Source organism: Onychostruthus taczanowskii, unplaced genomic scaffold (genome assembly GCF_017590055.1).
Source record: "Onychostruthus taczanowskii isolate IOZ18803 unplaced genomic scaffold, ASM1759005v1 scaffold37, whole genome shotgun sequence".
Classification (NCBI taxonomy): Eukaryota; Metazoa; Chordata; class Aves; order Passeriformes; family Passeridae; genus Onychostruthus; species Onychostruthus taczanowskii.
The window spans coordinates 10270512-10291338 of NW_024501126.1; the positions used below are offsets into that span (position 1 = coordinate 10270512).

Below are 20827 nucleotides of genomic sequence, written 5' to 3' on the forward strand. Positions count from 1 at the left end.
TGGTTTCCAAAAAAGGACTGTTTTTTTCAGTGTCCCAGTGTAGCTTTTAATTTTTTTTTTTTTTAATTAACAGTATGCACCTGCTTATGATTAGGACTTAATTATATTTAATTTAATTATATTTTATTTTGCTGAATTCAGTCTTATGCTGAACTGAAATGACATTCTATATATGTCAACACTGTCAAGCACACAGGAGTGTTAGTGTTTACTTTTTCAAGGAGCTAATAATAAAATTCTAGATCCTATTATTAACTCTAGGAAAGTATTTAGCTCAAAATATCAATTTAGTTGTGAATGTAGGTAAAATAATAGGAATCAATTTGTTGTCTTTATGAAATACATTCATGCTGTTTATTTTCTAACATGTACTAGTGTACTAAATTTTAACTAAGAGATTAAACAGATGAAAGCAGACCAGACTCAATTATGTCAGTGGAACCTGTTAGAGGTAAAACCTGTGGTTTATCATTAAAAAAAATTAAAAGAAAAAAAAAGAAAGAAAATTAATACAAATAAAAGCATTTTACAGTTTTGATCAAAATCATTACCACTGAAAGATGATTTTATGAACAGTGCTTGAGAGGATTGAATCTATCAATCCAGAATGGGACTTTTTCTTTCTTCATTTGCCTTATTGAGGATTTTTTTTTTTTTTTTATTTAAAACTTTGACTGTGGAAAAGTAAAGACCCTGCAATAAAAAAGCTTAACTGAAATGTTCTTTAAACTGTCCTTGCTCCAAGTAGAAATATTTGTCTTAAACTCCTCAATCAGATGGCTTTTGATCATTGCAGGGCTTATCTGAGGCAATGGAGATTCATCAAAGTTAGAGGACTTTCAAATGCACAGGTAAGTATTTATTATATCTTGGCAATTTGCCTATTAAAAGGCCAGAAACATCACCAGAACCTGCTAGGCATCTGTGAAATATAAATTAATATGGGCACACAATTAGCATGCAATTTGCTAAAACAGCTGATAGTAGATACAAGAAGGAAAGATTAATTTTTCAGACAGTACTAAAGAGTGCAAACTTCTAAAACATATGAATTGTGAAACACAAATGGTACAAGTTGTTGATTTTAGGAGATTGAATGCTCAGAAATGTTGCTGGATAAGTTGGCAGCCTTCTGTCCCACGCAGAGAAATCTGGCAAATTTACACAGGTGGACTCACATAGGCATGTGATTTTGTTTAATTGTTCTCTGGAGTTAGAGTATTCACAAACACACAGAAAACTCTCCTTTATCTGCACTAACTAAAAACCCACTGGTATTTAAAAGAACATAGCATATTAAGGTAGTCTTTCTCAAAATCTGAGAGTGATTGCTTCCTTTCTAATTTTTATTTTTCATACTACATGCCAAATAAATTATTTACCTATCTCAGAAGCAGCCACTGTGATGTTGTACCAAGGTGTCTCCTCTCTGTCAAAGATCTTGGCAGTCTTAATGGTTCCAGTACTAGCATCAATTGTGAAATACCTATCTTCTTCTGTGTTATGATCAATGAAATATCTATGAAGAAATATAACAATAAATATATATTTGTTGTAATATATAATCCAAAGTAACAGAAAACTATATAAGAATATTACTTTCAAACTTTTAAAATCACAGACATTTTAAAAAACAACGTGGAAAAAAATATATATAATTTGGAGAAACCCAAAGGAACACCACATTTAATTTCTTCCACAATGTTTTATTTCTCTTGATACAAAACAATATTTCCACCATGAGTCACAAAGATACAAATTGCTAACAGGTGGTATTTTGCACAGCAGTATACAACCTTGTCAAAGGCAAGATACTCATGTATTTTGACTAAAAATCATGGAATGGAAAAGCAGAAAAGAAAGCAGAAACAAAGATATTATTCAGCTTATTTTCCTGTCACTGCAAACCAGTGTGATCAGCCTTGTTTCAAAGCATGCCTCTCTGACATTAACTTGATGTCAAGGTGACACATAAGCCTTTTGGAACATCACCATTACACATTCAGAGCATCAGAAACATTTGATTCCCAGAGCAGCCATTGACACTACCCTAGAAGCAAAACTAAACTTCCCTGCTTTACTCCCTTGGCTTCTGGGCACTTTGCCTAGCAGGTAAAGTAAAAGCCTTGAAGTGGGTAATGGAAGCAGAGGGAATGAGCACAAAAGTAGAGATTGACAAGACTTTTCTCAAAGTTGGAATTACTTACAATGGCTTTTAACAAATGAAGCAATTACAGAACCCTCCCAAGCCTTCTTGACTAACTCCAGAAAAAAATAATAAAAAAGGAAAAAAAATTATTTTATATACCATAACTACTTTTCCTGATAATTTTTCATCCCTGCTTTCATTTTGTGAAATTCCATACATATTTAATATATGTAAGGCCTATAAAGGTCAAAATGATTTATTTGTCCCATCCAATTGCTCTTATTTTTACATCACCAGAATGTAATTCCTAGCTAATAAAAAGAGTGGCACACATAAAAGTTGCCAAGCACAAAATAACAAAAAAAAGCTTTATTTCACTCACAATGTACTTATTAATCCAGTTGTGTAAACAAAAAGAAATCAAACAAACAAATATCTAATTGAATGATATATTAAAGGCAGAGATAATGTGAAAAAGTAAAAGAAGGAAAACGCTTAGAAGAGAAAGCAGAAATCTGAGTGAGTCACTTTAACTGGTCAAAGGATTGGAGGCTCACTGGAAAAGCCAGATGGGATTTGGTGACTTGGGGTAAATCTTCCTTACTGGTGTGAACCTGAACCTACCTCTTTCATCTGCAAGAAGTATTTACATCTGCCTTACAGTATGGTAACTTTCCTCTTGAAACTCCAGATTTTCTTACCATGACTCAAGTATTTCCAGCAGCTAAAGAACCGTAGTTCAGTCACTGGAAATCAAAACATCCAAACCTAGGATAGAATATCTTTCTTTTAGCATGTTCTCTGTCTTTCCTTTCAATATCATGAAGAGTGAAAGCCCTGCTGAATGACTGTTGGAGTTGTTGGAGGGGTAGCAGACCTCAGTTCCTACTCATTTTATGTTTTCTGAAGCAAGGATAGCCCTTGCTGTTTCTCACAAGTTAATTCAGAAACTATTGTGCAGTTCATTATTATCAACATTTGAGAATATCTCATTTCAAAATACACCAGAAGTACCCTATAATGACACTTTGGATGTGCAAGATGGCAGCTCAAGTTTCTTCAAACAAGTGGACTAATAAGATCTTGATTACATAGGTAATGAGACAATTTTTAAGAATTTAAGTCAGGAAAATTTTTTTTCAGAGGGCATTATTCAGCGTATCACTAACTGAATGAAAAAAAAAATAAAAAAAAAAAGAAAAACCAAAACAATGATGTTGACAGAAAAAAACAAAAAAAGCTAGTGAATTTATAAACAGCAGTCATTGCAGACACATTTCTGAAAGTTGGTGTGTCTCTTCATGCTTGGTAAACTCAGGAGAGGAATTAAAAGAAAACTCCTGATGAACACTCATTAGTCACTGATCATGAAATGCTGGATGGTGCAGACATCCAAAGAAATTTATTTTGCTTTGAGGAATACTGGAATCCTCTGAGGACACATCACAAAAAAGAACTAAAATGGACCACACAATTATCCTTTTGGCATTATTTTATGTGGCATTATGTGTCCACGCTATAAGCACCTCTTTAAGAGTGTGCCAGTCTCAGTGGAGAAGTTGTATCTCTCATGTCCACAGATAGCATTGCCTTTAACTATTCATAAAAACTTGGAGAGAGAGTGGTATCAACCTCTAAAAATCCATAAAGCTGGTGTGTTGGCCACAGAGTCATGTTGACATCTGAACTTTGTCCAGAACATACACGCTTCAGGTGGAGAAATGCCCCCCTGCATTACACTTTATGCTTGGCAGCATAGGAAAACTGAACTAGGAAAAATAGCTGGAATGTTTTGATCATGCTACTATTAACACAGAAATAATGAATGTTTGATTGTGTTGGGCAAGATATATACACAAATACACAAACATCTCTTACATGATAAACTAGAAGGTTAAGAGAAAAAGTATGGGAAGCATAATAGTCTTGCAGTTTTCTAGGAGACCTTTTACTGGTAGAGCTTACAATCAGTTATGCAATGATAAAATTTAATTATTTCTCTCCTAGTATAGCTTTGTTTTTCTTGACTCTAGGAGTCTCCCGATAATAACAAGGATTATTTGCTGAAACAAAAAATCAAATATTCTTTCCTGACCTGTTCTTATGAAATATGTACTGCAAATCCAAATCAGTTTATAATACAATAGTCTCATCCCTGCAAACATTAATTAGTCTCGACACTATTTGCTTATTATCAACATCAGGCACAGTGACTATTCTGTTAGTCATTATTGTGCTTGCTGACCACAGAGCCATAAAAATAAGGCTATGTATTATTTGTAGGCAGTAGCTTAAAAATAGACAGAATTTCATATTGGGCTTCAATGAGAAAAAAACTTAAAGCAATATGAATTCCCAGCTGCTGTTGTGCGTATATGACTTATAATAAAACGTTACCTCTTCCTCTGAGCAAAGTACAGAAAAAAAAGGAAAATATTTGTCCCAAAATGAAGCTTGTATAGAAAAAATCTTTGATTTTTTGATGAATTGTGATCATCTAACAATTCATTTTCATAAACATATTGTAAAAGATGGTCTTTTTTCTTTTTTAATATTAATGTCTTTTTCTAAATCAGTTACTTAAGTGTGTTCCACAGAAACTCAAATCTCAGTTAAAGAATTCAGGATTGGATTAATAACTTCAGTTGTATTTTCTGTGTCATTAATGGAAAAAGAATAATCCTGTGGTAACTCATTGTACTAACACTTCTACTTTGAATTATGGTAGAACAACGACTTTTTTTTTCTAATTTATCCACAGCAGAACTTCCTTTTCACATGCTAACTTTTGCATAGAGTTTGGAATATTCACAGATTGACACTTCATTAGTTAATAAGGGGGTGGTACTTTCTTAGGTTTTCCCATGATTAAAATATTCAGTTCTCCTCCATTACTCCAGATTCTTCCTTAAAACTGTTTTGTGCATCACATCTAAAGTAGCCATTTGCACTTCTGTTCCCCAATTTTCATGAATGTGTCAGTAAAACAAGTTACAGAAGATATTCCCACACAGTAGAAAACACAGGAATGCTAGTTCTGCTCCCAACTGCTTTAAAAATATTTCGTACAAGAACTCTCTTGGTAGAGCAACTCATTTTTGTCATGTAAGAGGACATTGAGAATGAGTTTCAATGTTTTTACAAAGCACTGAACAATTTAAACCTTTATCAATACTAGTCACATATTTATCTACATGTTGAGAATAGAGAACAGATATATCCATAAATAGAGCATATTCTTGAGCCAAGGATGCTTTACTTTGGCTTCTGAATTTAATTCATCTGATTAAAAAAATTACTTTCATCTGGATTATAGGGGAAACAGACATTGTCATTTCCTCTGCTCTTACGTTTCTCTCCACATCTACTGATCTGCTTTTCGATGCTTTTTCTAGACCACAAAAATATATAATGCAAGTTTTGAATTTCAAAGAGTGATTTCAAAAGAGATTTTTCACCTTAAATCAGTTGATGGTTTCTGCTCACTTAGAATGCATTAATTTAAAAATTAATTTAAAATATCCATTTGAGAAATTTATTTATAGACATTTACTATGAAAATGCCACATGACTTAGCATGCTTATAACCATGGCACATTAAATCTGCAAATCAGAGCTGCATTGCACATGTTAATAAAGAGACTTAAAAACAAGACATGCCTAGATAAACAGTTCTCCAAAAACTGTTTACATGCAAACCAGCAACAGAAACCAATCTGAAAGAAACTTCATTAAAAAGAATCACGAGTATAGAAAACTTAATAGTCACACTATCTGAAGGAAATTAAATACCAAAACTGAATCCTGCTAACACTGGGAAATGCAGTAAGTGCCACATTTTTATTAGGTAATCTCAGTGAGCGGAAGTACATTCTCAGCTTCATCCATATCTTTCTGACCAAAGCAAGCCACTGGCTCTTCTGGCTTCATTCCTCACTTCCTGCTATATAGTGAAGCAGTGAGTCAGTAATGACAGATATTCTCCCATTTTTGCTGAAAACTAAAAGCATTTGCATCAATTAGGAAATAAAGAAAAACATATATGAATGATGACCCTTCCGCAGATGGTCACTATGGAACATTCAAATCTGTTTTCAGTATTCAACCTGTCAGACTTCTAATAATAAGAATTTCAAGGATTCTAAAGTAGTTTAGAAATATTAATGAACTCCAAACCTCTTAGGAGGGCTTCTGAAGCTAAAAGGCATAAGCATTTTCAGAATCTCTCTACCTAAATTATTGTCTTAGTATTAACACCAGTCTGTCACTGGATAGACGACTGGCATATGCTGTTGCTGTTCTGGCATGGCCCTCTCTAGTTACTGTGTTCTAAGGATGAACCTTGACTTTGAACTGTTAAAATAGCTTTGAGATTTTAAGTTGTTTCTTTCTTTTTTAAATTAAATCTTTAACTTATATTTTCATTATGTTATTTTGCATTTATTATCCTATTCATCAACTGCAAAAAATGAACTCTGTTACCTATTTCTACCCTGGTTGCAAATCTCATATTGATAATAAACTTCCAAAGACAAATTTCAGCCAGATGTGAAGTCAAAGATCACAATACTTCCTTGGACTTTCGAGATATAAGCAAATAGCCGGTTCTGAAATAACAAGTGAAGCTTGTTATTAAAGAATTACTAAAAAAAAGTCCATGGGAATGGAACAGAACCCTATCCAACCAATTGTATATTTAAAGTTCTGAAATAACAAGTGAAGCTACTTACAAAGAATTACTAAAAAGAAGTCCATGGGAATGGAACAGAACCCTATCCAACCAATTGTATATTTAAAGACTTATCAGTTAAAAGTCAAATGCCATTGTAAGGAAACCTGTTCAGTTAACGATTTAAGCAAGAAACTTTATCAGAAAGAGATAAAGTACATACATTTTTATTTCATTTTATAAAATATCTTGGAAAAGGAAGAGTAAGCAACTGCATAGAGTGAGAAAAAGAGGTATACATGACAAAGACTGAGAGAACCAACTATCTGACACTCACTGTGTTTGACCAGCTGGAGAACAACAAGAAATGGCCCATGCTGGGACATAACTTGAGTGTGTGCCTTTTATCTTCTCTCTGTCTCCTGACAGCAGCACTCATGAGCTGGGAACCAGCAACAAAGCCTTGAAGCCAAATGAGGTGGTGGGGAGACATTCTGTTGCCATGACTGTCTTGCACTACAGTACCTCCATTCCAAGGCCAAATTATTTCCCCATAGTTCAAACAAATTCAGCCAGGAGCGAAAAGCAATTGCGAAGTATGAATCAGAAGTCATGCCAATCAGCAGGTAACCAGTTTTCTCCCTGCAGCATGTCTGGTACATTAAGGAGACATTCGGTGTTCCAGAGTTCCTTGGCAGAAGACTGCTACTGAGAACTACAGCCTTCAACTGTGCTTTCCAGGTGTGAAAATTGAATACATTTGAAGATAGCTTGGAGAAGGTATTCCCTCTGTTTACTTTACTCTGTTCCTTTGCTTTCTTTTCAAACAGACATAGCATAACTTTGAGAAAGATACTGTTCCTCTCACAGCACTTAAAGGCAGCTGATTCAATATGCTGATCCCACTGAGTTCTCTCTGGTGCTGGCTGCCAGCTGACATCCACCAGCTGATCAGCAGTACCTTCCTGTTTCCATACAGGACTCCTGGCTCACTTCTCATGCTGAAATCTCAGCTCAGCCAGAGAGGCAGTGTTCCATGTCCTAGTCCTAGAGATGTGAGTTGTAGGATCCCAGGGGACACAGGGGAATTCACAGCAGTGGACCACTGTCTCCCATGAAAGTCCCTGAGAGGCAGCCACTGGTGGTTTGAATTTTATGCAGAAGTCAGCTTCCTGATCCAGTTTTTATTCCCATCCTCTAGCACAGATGGGAGTTCAATTTCCTTGAACACAGGAAATTTGGAACACTGTTCATTTGAAGGAAATAAATGTCTAGTTCTTTCTAGACACTCATAATTTCTAGCTGGCAGTTTCTGTCTGCATGTGTTAACCAGTGATCATTTTTCCAGCTAATTCTACCAATCAGTGTAGGCTAAGAACAGACTACACCCTTCAAGGCATAATTCAGAATTTAAAGCAAGATAAAGGTTTGTCTTCTTTTCATGACTTTATGAATTTCTTCAGAGGATTATGACTGTCCAAAAGTATTTCAGGTGGATGTGTTAATGGCAGAGCTATATCTTATTATATCCAAGATGCTTGTTATTCAAAAGGATTAAAGTTCAGATGCTGATAAGAAATAAGGTGCAGCCAGTGTTACATGAGAAACACTTTTATTTTCCCCCACAAGCTAGCTGCAGCTACTTCTCTACAGCTACACCTACTTTTCTACCTACCAGCTAATAAATAGTATTCCACTTTCTATGCTATCTTTTTTTTTTCCCACTACATATTATATACTAAACCAAATAAATCCAAGGTTGATAGATTTATGCCTGTTTATTGGAGTTGCATGACCCTATCAAACAACTACACTCTAGAGATGTTCAGATATGAAGGCTGACTGTAAAACCGTAAAAGACTCCTAATGCTTAAGACATTCTGAAGTCAGTAAAAATTATAGAAACATAAAGATGATGTTCTGGCATGAAAAATCAGTCTTTCATGGTCAAAAAGTTGATCCATCGACATTTTCTCTCTCAGCTCTCAGGGAGGGATGGAGGTGGTTCTGGTTGATGTGGGACTCTGACCACTATCCTGAGCTAGATTCTTCTTAGTCAGAAGAGCTGTCAGAATATCTTACTAGTTCCTGCTCAAGGACATGGACATATTTGTTACTAGGAGACCTAGGACAAATAATTTGACAAGAATCAAAACTAATTTGAGGCCTCAGGGAAAAAAAAAAAAACAGGAACAGATCTCTCACCTCAACACTGTAAAGAAAGGTTTTAATTTTTTTTTTTTGCTGTGAAGTCAGATGGAGAATTAGTGAAGAAATGGACTAAAAATTCCCATCACTCTCCAGCCATTCAAAATAGGGTGTTCTTCTTCTGTGTCAGTTTACTGACAGTTTTAGAGAGAATACTGGAGGATTATCATGGTGTTATGCTTTGAAGTCTCCTTTGAGGAGGGCAGATTTCTGCTGTTGTCTTCACCAACGCAGGCCTGGCAGGACAAATTCTGGAAAATCTCACATGTTCTCCCACAGGCATATGAAGGAGGGATGATCATTCTACATGATGGCACTGATCTCAGCAAGCTGCCCTAAGTACAGCCAAGAGTCATAGACTCATTCAATCACAGTCTGGGTTGGAAGGGACGGACCTTGGATATCATCTACTTCCTACCTCTCTGACATGGGCAGTGAGACCTTCCCCTAGACCAGATTGCTCAGAGCCCCATTCAACAAGGCCTTATACATTTCCAGGTATGTGGCACCCACATCTTCTCTGGGCAACCTTTTACATTGTCTTACCACCCTCACAGTGGAGAATTTTTTCTATTATCTAAGCTCTTTCAGTCTGAAGCCATTTCCTCTTGTCCTGTCACCATCTTTCATGTAGGCTCCCTTCAGGCACTAGGAAGCTGCAATTATGTCACCCCAAAGAGTCTAACAGTCCACTCATCCCATCCATCTCTTCCCAGTTTAGAGAAAATTATGTTGTGGGGGACTGTATAAAAGGCTTTACAGAAGTCCAGATAAATGACATCTGTAACCCTTCCCTTGTCCACTGATGCAGTCACCCCATCAAGGCCACTAGACTGGTCAAGCAGGACTTGTCCTCAGGGAAGCCATGCTGGCTGTGCACAGGACAGGAGGAAACAAACTGATTTTATTCCTCTTATATGACATTCAAAGAGCAAGTAAAGCAAATGAAAATAACTAGGAGAAGGGACTTCTGTATTTTCCAGAAGGGGAACAGCCTTATCCCTTCTCTCTACTGAGAGCATAAAAACTGAATTGATCTCATAGAATGGGGGATGTGGGGGGCAGGGGGGAACCTTAAAAATTTTCAGCCCATCCCTTTGATCCTTTCATGCAGTTGTCTTGCACCTCCCTTCAATTTGAATCACAGAATGAGGTTTTATTCTACCTCTAGCAAATTTAAACTTTGCATTAGAAAAGGAGTCTAAAACCTGATTTTTTCCCCAATACTTTGTCTTTATACTTTAAGAAATAATAATAGGAAAGCATAAAACTTATGGGTTATGTTCTTTCATCTCTGTATAAGCATGCCTCTTAAAGTAGTGTTTACTGAAAATTAAGATTATTTTCTAGAGGCTGATGACAAAAAGTATTCACCTTCAGATTAATCTAAAAGATGACTATCTTTTACAATCAATGCAACAAAAGTTAAAATAAGTTTCTTCACCTAATATAGGAATAGAAGACAAAAATTCCTACACCACATTAATTGTTATAATCATATGCACCTGTAATTCAGTAATGTTTTAGTATTCTTTCTGAAAGAAGGAAAAAGAAATTTGTCAATTTAAATCAAAGTAAGACAAGGGAACTATGAATTTATTAGAGCCTCTACATACCAGGTGTGGTGTTGGAAAGCAAGTTTTTGTACTCATTAATATATACATGTACCATAACCATTATGATAAATCATCCATTTTAAGGCATAAACATAAGGCCGTTAGAAGTAGGAAGGAGGATCATGGCTGAGATTGTACTCTTATTCTTCACCAATCACAACCATTATGATATATCATCCATTTTAAGGCAAAAACATAAGGCCGTTAGAAAAGTAGGAAGGAGGATCATGGCTGAGATTGTACTCTTATTCTTCACCAACTTAGTACAAAATTAAAAGTCAACTTTTAGAAGAGAAAAAAAAATTAAAAATTAAAATTAATTTTTAGCTCAAAACTTAAAAAAAAAAACCTAAACCAAAACTAAAGCAACAGTTTTTTTTTTTCAGACTTCTGTTTCCTATAGCTGATCAGTCTTTGTGAATAAAATACATTATAGCAAGACATATTACAGCTTGATTAGGGTCCAACAGAAAATTTACTCGAATTCCAAAATATTAATATAACAAATCAATATTCCAGGGACCAAAAAAAAAATACAAAGTTGTTTTTATCCAAGCAATTGTAGACCTTCTGAAAAAGGAAGATATTTATCTTTCTTATTGTTTGACACTACTGTCACAGGCAGAGTCCTGATCATGACCTGTATACCATTCACCAGAAGTTGTCTGTTAGATACCAGGAAAAGAAAAATTCTTCCCATAAATGTAAACAACCTAAGTTAAACATAATAGGTGGGCATAAAAAAGTTTACTGGATGTGGCAGAGGTCCTATCATTGATGCTCAAAACAGTGATTTACCTCCTTTATCACTGCATGAAAAAGTAGCACTCAAAGGAGTGATCTGATGTTACTGTATTTCTATAACAGGATGTCTTATTTCTCAAACACTACTCTTAAGTGTATAAGGTTAAAAGCAAAGGCTTTCAGTTCTTCACAGTACATTATCCATCCAGGAAGTTATTCTGGGGGAACTTGTCTATGTCATGGAACTACTATTACATCAGAGCTGCAGAAAGTGTTGCAGTTTTAAAACTACATCTTAGCTCTTTTCTGAATCACTGCCTTGAAGATGGCTAGGGGAACAGCTGCAGCTCTATGTTCCCAAAAAACATTTCACTGGCAACAGACCAGAGGCAGTTGGAAAGCTCCAAGGATCATGTGGAGCATGAGCTGTGCCTGGGTGGACTCACCACCCAAGGATCACCACCTACAGGAGGATGTCAGGGTTTTGAGAGGCTCTGCCCTGCCCTGGGGCAGCACTAACAGCCGGGTGCCTTGCCACTTAAAAGCTGTTTACACCCCTAAGCTCCATGCAGGTCTTCTGTGTATGAGTTCAGAAAGAAAAAAAAGATAATTTCTAAGTAGATATACAGAGATTTAAAATGAATAAGGGACTAAGAAAAAAATTGTAATTAGAGCATTTGATAGTCATGCTTTCTTCTGTATTGTGTGGGAAGATACTTTTCAAGATCCACTTGCACATCAGATATTATTATAAGACATGACTTAATGCTGACCTTTTCAAGCAACAAAAGATATGAGTATGAAGGCAGAATACTTGACACAAAGCAATGAAAGGGGATTAGTTTCTCATAAATGTCCCAACAGGGTAGTAATACCTGTGAATAATGACAAATAAAGATGTTTTCTGTTGATTTAGAAAACAATTTTTTTGTAAATTTTTAAGTGATATTACAACTACTCAAAACCCCTATATATTTAAAATTAATACATGATAAAGGTTTAATATATTTATTTAGGTTTTCTGTTCTATCTTTCTTTTCATATTTCAGTAGAATAATAATCTTATTCTAAAACAAAGCATTTTAAAAAACTTCCCTCATAATGCATTTTTATCTTATTAAAGAAAAAAAAAAATCAATCAACTTGAAAAGAGAAATCCTTTAGAACAGTCCAAATTGCCAATCAGATATGTACTGAATGAAAAGACCCCATTACTATTACCTACATTTGCTATTACAGAGGTTGTTCTGCTGAGGTTTAAGGACTAAAACAGTATTACAAGCACTGGCAAAAAGTCAGTGCCTTCTGAAGACTGCTCAGCTCAGGAACAAGATGAAATTGCAATGAGGAAATAAGGACAAAACCCACTTTGTCTCCCTCTTACTGATAGCAGTAGATGCTGCTATTTATTTTTGTCTTCAGTTCAAATAACTTTAAAATATTTCAGCATTGTTAATTACCTTAACTACATTTCCAACCATTATTCTGTATACAGGAATTGTTCCTGCTATCAAAGTAAACTGTTACTTAATTGGGCAGTGAACAAATCACAGCACTGTACCTCTAGCAGCTGAATAGCAAAGTGATATGGTTTCAACTATGTGCCTAAATGCTTCATCAATCTCATACATGGCAGTGAGTGTCCTCATAAAGTGGAAAAGATGCACAAGTGGATTAGGAAAGACTGATAAGCAAATTGCTGCTCTGTATATTGCCCTGTAGCCTCACAGTATTTGGAGATGTATCTGAGCCATTTGGATAAGAAGCGCTGTTCTCTTACTCCCCTGTTACACAGAGATTACCAGGTCAAGTCCTATTTGTACCTATCTTTCCTGGAGATTGTGGTCTCTGCTTTCTACAAAAATTACACTGAATCTTCCTAATTCCATTTTTGTAATCACTATTTTAATTTTCAATTAGCTAGGAATTGTGGGGAAACAAAGAAGAGACATGACCTTGTTACTTCTGACAGTCTTTCAGACTCACCAGGGTTTCAGACAAACAGTGGAGACATTTCCTGTGACACAAAAGGCCGTAAGTGCACCGCATGAACACTTCTGTGGAATACAGTCCCCTCTGAGTGGCTCCTTTGCTTGTTGCTCTTGAGTGGAGCACGGGGAAGGACCCTGCCTCCAAGTGGAGCAGCAGCTCAGCCCATGCAGCCTGTCCCACTTCTCAGGTCACACCTCTCCCAACCCATAGTTTCCCGAGCTGAGCCAGATCTTGAAACAATACAAAGCCCTTCTGTACAACATCAGTGTTTCTGTGTGAAGTTGGGGTAAGGGAGGGGGGATTGGAGCTGTCCATTCTCAGACCAGCATTTCTGTTCCCGCAGCAGGAAGCTCAAGGAAAACTTGAGGGCACAACAACCCAGTCTGGTGTCTGTTTAGAGTCCCACAAAGTAAGATGTTAGTTCAGACCCCAGACAATCAGCACCTTCATAAAAAACCCATGTTCTCACGAATGACATTCACTGTCAGTTCCACCAAGACGGACATAGCCTGGCTAGAGGGTGAACCTGGTCACAATATAGAATATCTGAGGTGCCACTGCACTTGCCAAACCCCACTAACATGTAACTGAGTGAGAACTAGCTCCCTTCAGATCTTCATGGTTTGGTATGTCATGTTAGCACCATATATTTTTCTCCATTGAGACATAGGGATATGGAAGGAACAACTCAAAAATATATCTCAATTGAGGGAAAAACGTTATAAACAAAAGTAAAAACAATTTTTTTCCCTCAATTATGTGAATAATATGGATACTTAATGTTCTGTCGCAACTCAAAAATACATCTCAATTGAGGGAAAAACATTATAGACAAAAGTAAAAACAATTTTTTCCCTCAATTATGTGAATAATATGGATACTTAATGTTCTGTCCTCAATCACTGGTTACAAATTCAAGTTTGGAGGAAAAAAAAAATACGAAAAGCTCAATATTTGAAAATATTTTTCCTTCTGATCCCTCTATGTTCAGATTATTGCCTGTATTGCCTGTTTCACCCAGAAAATCTACTTCTGGCCTTCGAGGTTTTGTACAAACTGCTGCTGCTTCCCTTTTACCAGATTTATCTCTTTCTAGACAAAGCTGTTATGGGCAACAGGCAGTTGAATTATGGACCAGCTAGTCAAATATGCACTTGCCCTTCCTACTACAAATTTCCACGACAGTAATTGGTATGACTGTGTTAATAGCTTCAGAATCATAGTATTAGAGCTACAGAAATTTGGCAGCTATTTTTAGCAAAAGTATATTATGTATGCTACAATTTAGGCACAAATACCATAGTGGAAATTTTTCAAAGGCAATAACTTGCCACTAAGAAATTGCATATATTGATTCTCTGACACAAAATATTTTGAATCTTAGACTATTATCATGAAAGAACCATAAAAAACTGATGTCTTCATTCTTCTGAAAAGATTGTTTCATCTTACTAAAACTATTACACATACACAGCAGATTTCAACTCAGTCAGGAGACTAAATATTCCTAACTAGCTGAAGAAAAACTGCTTTCCAAAGATATAATAAAATTATTTCTACAAAGGTTATATCATTATGTCATGGAAAGGAAAAGCATCAAAAATTATTTTGTGGATATTTTTTTGGAAAATGTTTAGATCTACTGCTACCTTTGAAACATACAGTTCATATATTGTTCCACAAAATTCATTATTGCACATATTTGATTTTTTTGATGCTCTACAGAAGCTGAAGCATGTTACAAAATACTGGGCTCATCCTTAACCAAAGTTTTGTAAAAATGATCCTGCTTTTCTCTAAAAGATAGATGTATCTAAACCTGTTGCTGTCTTGCACAAGCACCTGGGACAGCTACAGCGCAGCAAGTGTGCAGATGGCCAGCACAGTTTTGACAGACAGGAGGAAAACAGTGCTATGATGTTTAACAGATTTACAGTGGACACCACTGGAAAATCAGGCCTTTGTTCAGACCAAGGATGGGAATTATAGTGCAAACCAAATAAAGGCTGAAGTTTATGTTACTAAATTTAATCTATACAGACTGATCATGACACTGTTCCGACCTATGTTCCCCTTTATGCACTAAAATAAACAGCCTTCATACATTCCAGATCTCATTAACAATTAAGCTTGTGAAATTCAATGTCATGATTGAATAATGAATCTCTATAATTTGGATTACTATACCTCACTAAACTGTTTGCAGCATCAGGATCATGTGCTGTTACTGTGCCAACAGGAGTCCCAATCTTTGCGTTTTCGTAAACTTCCATGACATAGGAAGGCATAGTGAAGAGTGGGGGTTCGTCCACATCGCCAACGATGACCTTCAGCATAGTTACGTCTTTGAATGGTCCCAAGTGCGAAAAGCGAAAATCCAGGTGAGTGTTTGCTCCTTCTATATTAAGTGTATATGATTTCTTTTTTTCGTAGTTGAGTGGCTGTTGGCAGAAAAAAAAAAATCTCAGAGACATTCTGTTCTCCAGTTTAGCCTGCTAGCAACTTAACAACAATCTTTTCTGTTTAACTTAAACATTTCTTCCTGTTACTGGAAAGGAATGATATTCTCTGATATTCTGGCAGCCACTGTCATACCTTGTATGTAGAAGGATATAAATGTAGCAGGATGGTTTCAATTTTTCTCTATAACAGAATACTGGAAAAGATACTAGCTTTGGAAATAGCCCAGGATTTAGAAAGAGCCTCAGATTCTACTTTCATTATAATGTAGTGTCTGGATTTTGTCATCTTTTGGTTTTAATCAGTAAATCCTAAATCCGGAAGAAGGTAGAGACTGACGTATCCTGAATTGAAATAGCTTCACATCTTAAATAAAAAAGACATAGACAGTGACAGTGACATTAAAATTCTTTTGGGCATCTCTTTTATTCTCAGCTGAATAAAAGCAACTTCTTACAGGGAAACACTCAATGTAAGAGAGCAGATGTAGTCTGTCTATTTCCAACAGTTTTAAAACATAGTCATATCATTAAAAGATGTTGCATATGAGTGGAATATTTTTTTAGAACCAGGATTTTTATTTCCAGTGTGGCATGGCAGAATTCCACTGATACCAGTATCATTCTGTGTGTACATGACAGTCTATCTAACAACAACTCTTCATCCAAGTTTAAAATGGCATTTCCTGTCACCCCAAAGAGTGACAAAGTAATATGTTAGGGAAGACATATGAGGAACTCAATGTAAGACTTGTCACTGTCAGTGTGCATTTTGCAGATGAAATCTACAATAAATTTGACTGATGGTGTATAAGAAAAATTGGTCAAGATTTATATGCACTTTATACATTTGTTTGATTTCTCCTTTGTGTACTTAAGGACAATTATTTCATTCTCTGAACTCTAACAGTATAAAACTTTTGTGACCCTCATATTATCTGTTTACCTTTCCTGAATGTAAAAATAAGAAGTTCTAAAGGCATGAAAATTTACCATAGCCTGGTAAATCTATTACTACACAAGAAAAAACAGGTAAGTGTACTACTCAAGTCAATTCATAAAGAAATATACATTTGCTAAATTCTAACTCAGATGCCCATTACTTTATGGGTTCTTTTTTGTTATGAGCAGCTAAGTATTGACTAGTGATTTTAATTTCTCTGCAGCATGCATATTCTAAGAATAAACAGGTTTAAAATAGGACTGCAACTTTTATTTTTGATGTCTTTTTGGAAAACTCAGTTTATATTGACAATGACTGAATTAACCTGTATAGTTAATTTCTCTCAGAAATTAATTCTCAGAGATTAATTTCTCTCAGAAAATGCATGAGGAATGACACAAAGTTTTGTAGTAACACAAACTCTTTTATTTAGTTCTTTAATCAGACAATAAGACTTTTCTATTGAAAAAAATCTCTTCAGATAATCAAAAAAACCAGACATTTTAAATGTAGTCAGAGTAGTTTTTTGCTTTCATTTGCTTTTTATTCTTCCTATAACATCTCAGTCATTAACTGTAGATATCAGGTGAGAGACACACTTGTCTTGTGTCTCTAAATATGCAAAACATTTTTGTATTTACTTAAAATTATCATTGTCTGAAGATCATTGTCTTCCCCAGAAAGAAAGGAAAACATTTACATTTTAGATTAATTAATTAAACAGAATTTTTGTTCATGTTTTCTATTTTCCCAATTAATAATATCCATTCATTACAATTACCAACATAACTTCAATATGTATTCATTGGCTATTATGATTTTCATGCCAAACTAAAAATGCCAAATGTAGCTCAAGTGACCAGCTACAGGGCTAACTGGAAAATGCTGCCATGCACTATACTGCAGTTTGAGTTTCTAATGTGAGACTCCCAAAAGAAATCTCAGATTAGGATATCTGTAACTCCCAAAGAGAGTTACAGAATTTTATGGGAAATAACTACCTGTTTTTTGAACTTTTCCAGTTTCATTATACAAAATTGAAGAGACATGGGCTGTTAGTCACTTTTTCAGGTAAACTTGAATAATACTGACTGGCTTGAGGTCAAGAAAGTTCTAAAACATTTTTCTGAAAATCATGACAAAGGAGGAGAATGATGACCATTCTTTTTTTGAAGGATACAGAGAATAATAGCTTTTATTGGGCTATTTTGTTTGTGTTTCCTCCAGTTTCTCACTCAAATGAGGAAATGCATGAGATAAAGTAGAAATACTTAACAACAATTTGTAATCAAGCCCTTTTGGGAGGATCTTTGAGACTGAAGAATGGCTCTACAGGTTTGTCAATAAGAAAGATAATGAAAGTACTGAATATTTTGGGTCAACCCATAATGAGACAAAAAAAGGTTATAATACTCTTAGCCTTTGCATACAAATGGAGGCACTGAAAAATTTTATTTTTCCATCAGAATCTTACATAATGGAAGCTTTAATATTTTGATGAGGATTTCAGGTCATTAGACACAATAATATATTTACCCCTCGATTTTCTGATGTGCCTACTGTAAATTCTTCTGGAGAACTACTAGAAGATAAATAATTTTATTTTAGTGTTATAGAAGGCACAGGTATCTGATATACAAAACCAAAACTCTTCTGTTCTCAGTTTAGATTATTTATTTTGGGTGGGCTATCAAAAAAAATTCAGCTTGAAACCCCATCCAAATAAAAGAAATTACAGCACACAGCATATAATTTACTTATTAAACTGCATACAAGATCTGAGTAAAAAAAAAAAAAAAAATAAAACAAAGTAAAAAATAAAAACAAAAAACCAAAACAAAACAAAACAAAAAAACCAAACCAAGATCACTTTTTTATTACTGTACAAAGGGATAAGGTATCCGAGGAAATAATGTAGGTATTATACACAAATTTATGTAACTTTTAAGTGGCGAATTTCTGCTCAACTGGAATATAACATTACTTAAGCAAAACTTACCTCTTCTTGTCTTGATGTAAAAATGATCCAAATTATTGTCATGTGTATGTAAAAGAACAGCCAACACATGTTTTTGTCATATTTTAAATAATAGTGAAAAAATTTTTGAAGCTACTCTGCAAAACCAGTAAGAAATGTGATTTAACAGATTTTTCTACGTCTTTTATTTTCTTGTAAATTCTTCCTTTCTACTTCATGTTTGGAATATGCATAAATGTTGTAGTTAATGAACAGTAGCCATGGTGTGGGTACAATGCTCATTTTAAAGAAGAAATAACAGATTATGGTTTTAGCTATAGGAAGGCCATCAGGAAATAAATTCAGTGGTATAAAAAAGACAGTTTACTTTTATGTGGTTGAAAAAGGTGGGTATTACATAACCTTTACAAAAGACACAGAGTTAAAGCTTTTTAACATACTGAAAGAGATCTTTTAAATATTTATGAATTATAGAAATAATATTTCCTTGAGTTAGAAACTATTTTTGATACTTTAAATACACATATTTCTATTCAGAAGAAAAAAAAATTCATCCTTTATGATAGTTTTTTATTTATTCTCTTCTTTCATATTTTCTCAGGATTTCATTTATCCAACCATTAATCAAGACCAGAATTCATATTAGCAATTTTGAATATATACTCACTTTTAATTTTTAGGGTCTATGGATACATATAATTTATATCTAGAGGACTCCATAACAACAAACCCACATATGAACTCGCAACTGACTGGGACAAATGTAGGAACTACATATAAATGATAACCCTGAGATAGCTTGCCAAGTCACATTTTTAGTCTTTAGCACAATACTGGATCATTTAGATACCAACTGGAAAGTAAATCAAAGAATAACAGACTATGGAAACTGAATTACACATTCATTGCCACAGGTAAACTTTGTACGCCAAGGTTCAAGCAGGTTGGGGACAAAAATAGAATTTTCACCCAAATTTTACATCTTCTATGGCTTACCTTCTTCAGAGAGAGAATTCCTTCTCTTGTTTCTTTGTCAGTAGATATGGAGAATACCCCAGCGCCATCACCATTTATTATTGTGTACTTCATGTCTGCGTTTGAACCAGTGTCTGCGTCATTTGCTTTGATTTTGCCAACTGCTGACCCAACTTGAGCTGACTCAGGAACATACAGTTGATAATGTTCTGAGGGGAAAAAAAAATAATAGCTTGGATATTTTCTAGTCAAACCAATTTAGAGAACCATTAGCTACTTGGTAGATGTCTGAGTCAATGGAAGGGTACTTATGTGTTTCGTGAAGTGACAAATAAACATAGGAATTTTTTAGATCCCTGAAAGAATTCAAAACCAAATTGTATTTTACTTGGGATGCTTTCATTCCCTATTCAAAGTCCAAATTACCTAATGTAGGATTTTAGTTTTCACAACTACTGCTGTACATCACACAATACAGAATTTACTCATACCAGTATTTTTACAAGTTTATATTCTCCATAACTAAAATATATATATTTCATCAACTTACAATTAAATGCATGGTCAAGTGAGTACTTTTGAATTCAAAAATATGTTGTATTTTTTCCCAAAATCCAACCATTTTTGCACATTGCATCAACATTTTCAACACATGATTTTTACTAAAGAAAAATAGAATTAATGTTTTACCTTTTGCACAAAAATTTTAACTGCCATCCATAGTAAATGAAAATAAACATAACGGGTACAAAGAAGTACTACACATTTGTGCCCAGAATTTTTCTTTACAGTTCTGGCCTCCTTTCAGTGTTTTTGTAACCTGTTAGATTAATAATTAGTAAGTGAAATATTTTTGAAAAATAATCTTCTAAACTGTCTCTATGCTTTTGTGTAAAATTTTCTAAAAGGTACAAAGTCTTCTGGTGGACAAGAAGTTGCCACAAGGAAATAAAAGTGGCAAAGAGACATAGTGTCATTACATAAACCTCAATCTCCATCTGCAGCTAAGCCAGAAAAACAGCTTAAGGAAGATTTCTCCAATATTGCCCCCCTTATAATACAGCAGGGATGATGAAAACTACCAGAACTGAAAA

General features: G+C 34.9%; 1 protein-coding gene across 3 annotated transcripts in view; it reads right to left on the reverse strand.

Annotated features, from left to right (window-relative positions):
* The window catches only part of CDH18 (cadherin 18), a 160001-nt gene that overhangs the window by 30346 nt on the left and 108828 nt on the right, over window positions 1-20827 (reverse strand). For all 3 annotated transcript variants that reach the window (XM_041411709.1, XM_041411708.1, XM_041411710.1), the window contains 3 exons: window positions 19755-19942; window positions 15566-15819; window positions 1383-1519 (listed from right to left, as the gene is read on the reverse strand). In XM_041411709.1, the coding sequence (XP_041267643.1) occupies window positions 1383-1519; window positions 15566-15819; window positions 19755-19942 (579 nt within the window). The remainder of the gene's footprint in view (window positions 1-1382; window positions 1520-15565; window positions 15820-19754; window positions 19943-20827) is intronic.